This window comes from Ranitomeya imitator, chromosome 1 (assembly GCF_032444005.1).
Source record: "Ranitomeya imitator isolate aRanImi1 chromosome 1, aRanImi1.pri, whole genome shotgun sequence".
NCBI classification, from domain to species: domain Eukaryota; kingdom Metazoa; phylum Chordata; class Amphibia; order Anura; family Dendrobatidae; genus Ranitomeya; species Ranitomeya imitator.
Genome location: NC_091282.1, coordinates 597643384 through 597649383, shown reverse-complemented (window position 1 = coordinate 597649383; position 6000 = coordinate 597643384). Strand labels below are relative to the sequence as shown.

The following is a 6000-nucleotide window of genomic DNA, read 5'->3' as shown; positions in this document are numbered from 1 at the left end:
ATGGAGCAGTGCCCTTGGAGGCAGTGGCCATTTATAGGCAGAGATCTAAGTCATTTAAGGCGAGCGGGTGGAAGCAATGCACTCTGGGAAATCAAGCACTAAGTCACAGTGAGCGACATAAGCTGGTCCTCTACAAAAGCCACATCAACAGGCATCTGACTTGCCTGGTGATACTGCGGGGTAACTAGGAGGAAACCCAGAGGAATTTGGGGTTTGTCATGTCATCACCAGAGGGCAGGGTTGACAACTTGTCACACGATACACAGGCTGGTTTGTCAGCTGTAACTGAAGATGAGCCGGCGGTGTGATGTTAGGTGTGTGATCACATCATACTTCTTGAATCCTGTGCTGTTGTGATGGCGGCTGCAGCACATTGGATACTAGCAGGTCCAGATATCAGGAATCTCTTGTGTTTTAAAATATTTATTTTCTATAAAAGCGGGATTTGGCACCGACATTCTGTGCCAGAGTCGTTTATTTACACTTCAGTAAGAAAATATGAGATATGCTAAATTGCCCGGGCTGGCCAAGATGACAGCTGCCCACTACAGACAGGAGAACAAAAACGCGACAACATCCGGAGCCGGTCAGTCACTGTCCGAGGCCACCGCCATTGAACCCTTCCTTTTCCTCTTTGAGGGTTTTGGTTTCGCATCTTCCTCCTCCTAAATGTGACAATGAGAAAACATAACAGGTGACCCAAAATCTGCACTTGCCCCAATCCTCTGACTTCCTACACGTAAAAAAGAACTAATAAAATGTCTTGGCCTCCTTCCCGCCAGGCAGCCTTTGCCCCACCAGGCAGACATTATCTCGTCAGACCCCTTCCCGCCAAGCAGTTGTTTTTTCCCCCCAGTCCTTGCCCACCAGGCAGCCGTCCCCTCCCTGCCGTGTGGCTGTCGCCTCTCTCATCCATCCGTTCCTCCCCATCCCCACTGTGCGGCAGTCACCTCACCGCCGTGCAGCCCTCATTTTTCCTCTCGAATCTGGGCAGACACTGCCTCTCTAGTCTTCCTTTTCCTCTCCGTCAGTCAGCAGTCACCTCTCCTCCACCATGCAGCCCTCATCTCTTCCAGCTGTGCAGTCGTCCCCTCCCCGCTAAGTAGCTGTCACCTGTTCTATCTGTTCCCCCCTCTCTGGCCATTTGGATGTCTCCTCTCCTTTCCCCCTCCCAGCCGTGCAGCCGTTGGCTCTCCTCCCCGATGCCCTTGCCGCAGTGCAGCCCTCGCCTTTCCTCTCCCATCTGGGTGGCGATTAATAATAATAATAATAATTTTTTTTTATAGCGCCAACATATTCCGCAGCGCACATTGCTGTCCCCGATGGGGCTCACCATCTACATTTCCTATTAGTATGTCTTTGGAATGTGGGAGGAAACCTGAGTACCCAGAGAAACCCACGCAAACATGGGGAGAACATACAAACTCCTTGCAGATGTTGTCCTTGGTGGGATATGAACCCAGGACTAAAGTGCTGCAAGGCTGCAGTGCTATCCACTGAGCCACCGTGCTGCCATTGCCTCTCCTCCCTAGTATGCTCCCAACTGGACGGCTGTCAGCTCTTCTCCCCAATCCTCTCCCAACTGGATGACCGTTGTCACTTTTCCTCGACTGTGGTTCTCTCCCCACTGGTCAGCCATCACCTTTCCTTCCTGATCCTCTCCCCACTGGTCAGCCATCACCCTTTTCTCCCTGACCCTCTCCCCACCAGGCCGTTGCGCCTCTCCTCTCTGATCCTATTCCCAACCAAGCTGCCATCGCTTCTCCCTGATCCTCTTCTCAACCAGGCTGCTATCACCTTTCTTCCCTGATCCTCTCCCCACCAGGCTGTCATCACCACTCCTCCCTGGTCAGCCATCACCTTTTTTTTTCCCTGATCTTTTCCCCACCAGGTGGCTGTTGCGTCTCCTCTCTGTGCCTCTCCCCAACCAGGCTGCCATGGCCTCTCCTCCCTGATCATCTCCCCAACCAGGCTGCCATCGCCTCTCCTGTCTGACCTTCTCCCCAACCAGACTGCCATCGCTTCTCCTCCCTGGTCCTCTTCCCAGCAGTCAGTCATTGCTTCTCCTCCCTGACGCGCTCCCCACCAGGCTGCCATCGCCTCTAGACCCTGGTCCTCTCCCCAACCAGACAGCCATCGCTTCTCCTCTGGGGGCGCTCTCCCCACCACGTTGAACTCACCACTTACCAAGCCCTGCCCTGTCAGTCAGCAGTGCCCCTTTACTCACTGATGCGCTGCTGGACACAGACTCCTCCTCAGTGTTTGTGGGCTGCGCCGTGTTCTTCCGGCTGCGAGGACTTGTCATTGGACCTTTCCTCCGGCTCTTGGGGGGTTTGGTGGAGTCTTCGTACTCCTCAGCCAGTGCAAAGAGGTCACTGAACCTTAATTAATGTCAGAAAAGTTATCAGCACCAACAGCCGCACCAAGCCCAGTATATACACCCAGTACCTAAAATGGCCACAAGGTGGCAGCCAAACCAAGTATCTCTCCTTCCTCACTGCATGCACTAGTAGCAGGGGGTGGGGTGATGCTGCACTTACTTCATCTTGTGTACCTCGTCACAGCTGGCCTGGACATGCTGCAGAGCCTGCAATATGGGCGTCTGGCTGAAAACTAAGAAAAAGGCTCCGTTACACAGCAGGGAACAGACCTGGGACCCCCACATCAGTTATACTGGGATATACAAGTGCTTCTCACAAAATTAGATAATTCAAAAAGTTAATTTATTTCAGTTCTTCAATACTAAAAGTGAAACTCATTATATAAAGTCATTACAGAGTGATCTATTTCAAGTGTTTATTTCTGTTACTGTTGATTATTATTTACAGCCAAAGAAAACCCAAACATCATTATCTCAGTAAATTAGAATAATTAACAAAAACTCCTGCAAAGGCTTCCTAAGCATTTATAAAGGTCCCTTAGTCTGTTTCAGTAGCTCCACAATCATGGGGAAGACTTCTGACTTGACAGATGTCCAGAAGGCAGTCAGAAGCACCAGTATCTATATATAATGCTCTATATAAAGTGGATACAAAAGTCTACACAACCCTGTAACATGCAACATTTTTGTAAAAATATCCTACAAAGAAGAATCTTCTCAGGACTTTTCCCCCCTCTTTAACCCCTTCACAAGCGATGACGTATATTTACATCATCGTTAGTGTCCCTGCCTTGGATGCAGGCTCACACGCTGAGTCGTCATCTCTCCTGCACTTGATGGCTGATTTAATTAGTCACCAAGTGTCTATCAGTCGTGGGTGGATCATAGATCCATCCACAGTTAAACGCCGCTGTCAAATGCCAATTTCAGTGACTGACAGACAGGAAGAGCGACACAAATCCCACCCATTGGTGCGCCGTTGGGTTGTCATGACAGCCAGGGGTCTTATTAGACCCTTGTGCCTGTCATCCCGATCCTCCTGTGAATACTAGCCCGAGGCTGTCGTTCATAGACCATAATTTCTGCTACACATAGCAGGGCTAAAGCCATGCTATGTATAGTACAAGTGATTGGATAATCACACATTCAACTCTGCCATTAACCCCTTAATCCCATATGACGTACTATCCCGTCAAGGTGACCAGGGACTTAATTCCGGGGGAAGAGCGGCCGTGTGTCAACTGACTATCGCAGCTGACATCCGGCACTATGTGCCAGGAGCGGTCACGGACCACCCCTGGCACATTAACCCCCGTCACACAGCGATCAAACATGATGGCAGTGTTCCGGCGGCATAGGGAAGCATCGTGCAGGGAGGGGGCTCCCTGCATGCTTCCCTGAGACCCTCGGAGCAATGCGATGTGATCGCATTGCTCCGAGGGTCTCCTACCTCCTTCTCCCTGCAGGCCCCGGATCCAAAATAGCCGCGGGGCAATGTTATAAAGTAAAAAATATTCACATGTGTAAAAAAAAAAAAAAAAAAAAAATTCCTAAATAAAGAAAAAAAAAATATTGTTCCCATAAATACATTTCTTTATGTAAATAATAATAAATAAAAAAAAACAATAAAAGTACACATATTTAGTATCGCTGCGTCTGTAACGACCCCACCTATAAAACTGTGCCGCTAGTTAACCCCTTCAGTGAACGAGGTAAAAAAAACGAGGCAAAAAATGCTTTATTATCATACGGCCGAACAAAAAGTGGAATAACACGCGATCAAAAAGATGGATATAAATAACCATGGTACCGCTGAAAAAGTAATCTTGTCCCGCAAAAAACAAGCCACCATACAGCATCATCAGCAAAAAAATAAAAAAGTTATAGTCCTCAGAATAAAGTGATTCAAAAATGATTTTTTCTATAAAAGTTTTTATCGTATAAAAGCGCCAAAACATAAAAAAAAAAAAAGATATAAATCATACTGACCCGAACGATAAAACCGCTTTATCCATTTTACCAAACGTGGAACAGTATAAATGCCCCCCCTGAAGAAATTCATGAATAGCTGGTTTTTGGTCATTCTGCCTCACAAAAATCAGAATAAAAAGTGATAAAAAAAAAGTCACGTGCCCGAAAATGTTACCAATAAACAAAGACTGCAAAAAACAAGACCTCACACGACGAACGAAAATATGGAAAAAGTATAGCTCTCAAAGTGTGGAGAAGCATAAACTATTTTTTGCAATAAAAAGCGTCTTTTAGTCTGTGATGGCTGACAAACATAAAAATCCGCTAAAAAACAGCTATGAAAGTAAATCAAACCCCCCTTCATCACATCTTTAGTTAGGGAAAAATAATAAAATTAAGAAAAATGTATTTATTTCCATTTTCCCATTAGGGTTAGGGCTAGGGTTGGGGCTAGGGTGAGGATTAGGGTTTCAGTTAGAATTGGGGGTTTCCATTGTTTAGGCACATCAGGGGCTCTCCAAAAGCGACATGGCTTCCCATCTCAATTCCAGCCAATTCTGCGTTGAAAAAGTAAAACAGCGCTCCTTCCCTTCCGAGCTCTCCCGTGCCCCCAGTGGTTTACCCCAACATATGGGGTATCAGGGTACTCAGGACAAATTGGACAACAACTTTTGGGGTCCAATTTCTCCTTTTACCCTTGGGAAAATACAAAACTTGGGGCTAAAAAATTTTTGTGGGAAAAAAAGAATTTTTATTTTCACGGCTCTGCGTTATAAACTGTAGTGAAACACTTGGGGGTTCAAAGCTCTCACAACACATCTAGATAAGTTCCTTAGGGGGTCTACTTTCCAAAATTGTGTCACTTTTGGGGGGGTTTCAATGTTTAGGCAGATCAGTGGCTCTCCAAACGCAACATGGCGTCCCATCTCAATTCCTGTCAATTTTGCATTGAAAAGGTCAAATGGCGCTCCTTCCCTTCCAAGCTCTGCCAAGCACCCAAACAGTGGTTTACCCCCACAAATGGGGTATCAGCGTACTCAGAAGAAATTGGACCCCAATAGTTGTTATGCAATTTGTCCTCTTACCCTTGGAAAAATAAAAAATTGGGGGCGAAAAGATCATTTTTGTGAAAAAAGTCGTAGTTACTCACTGATAACGGTGTTTCTCAGAGCCCATGACAGCACTACCAGAGAGAGGGGATCTGCCCTTCAGGGGCAGGAAACCTACAGGATAAAAGGGCGGTACCTCTCCCCTGCATCAGTTTGGTTTACAGAGCATCGGAGGTCCTCCAGGCTAGTCACAACAACAAAAAATATACAATTTTATCATAATGCTTAATAAGTGAACACCGTGTCTATATGGAAAACCACTTCACACAAAATAATGTGCTCACCGCACACGTGATGAGGGGGGGGGGAAAGCAGGTGCTGTCATGGGCTCTGAGAAACACTGTTATCGGTGAGTAACTACGACTTTCTCAGTCGCCCAGGACAGCACTACCAGAGAGAATTACAGAGATTATTGCTTAGGGAGGGACCACAGCCTGCAGAACCCTTCTTCCGAAGGTTAGGTCAGATGAAGAGGCTAGGTCTAAGCGGTAGTGTCTGAAAAAGGTTGAAGGTGATGACCAGGTGGCCGCCTTACAAATT

At 47.0% G+C, this 6000-nt stretch overlaps 1 protein-coding gene across 3 annotated transcripts in view; it reads right to left on the bottom strand.

Moving 5' to 3' along the window:
- Positions 1–403: 403 nt before the first annotated feature.
- Positions 404–6000, bottom strand: part of INTS3 (integrator complex subunit 3) — a 149999-nt gene continuing 144402 nt past the window's right edge. For all 3 annotated transcript variants that reach the window (XM_069768127.1, XM_069768120.1, XM_069768131.1), the window contains 3 exons: positions 2541–2613; positions 2228–2381; positions 404–665 (listed from right to left, as the gene is read on the bottom strand). In XM_069768127.1, coding sequence (XP_069624228.1) covers positions 588–665; positions 2228–2381; positions 2541–2613 — 305 coding nt within the window. In that variant the 3' untranslated portion in view covers positions 404–587. The remainder of the gene's footprint in view (positions 666–2227; positions 2382–2540; positions 2614–6000) is intronic.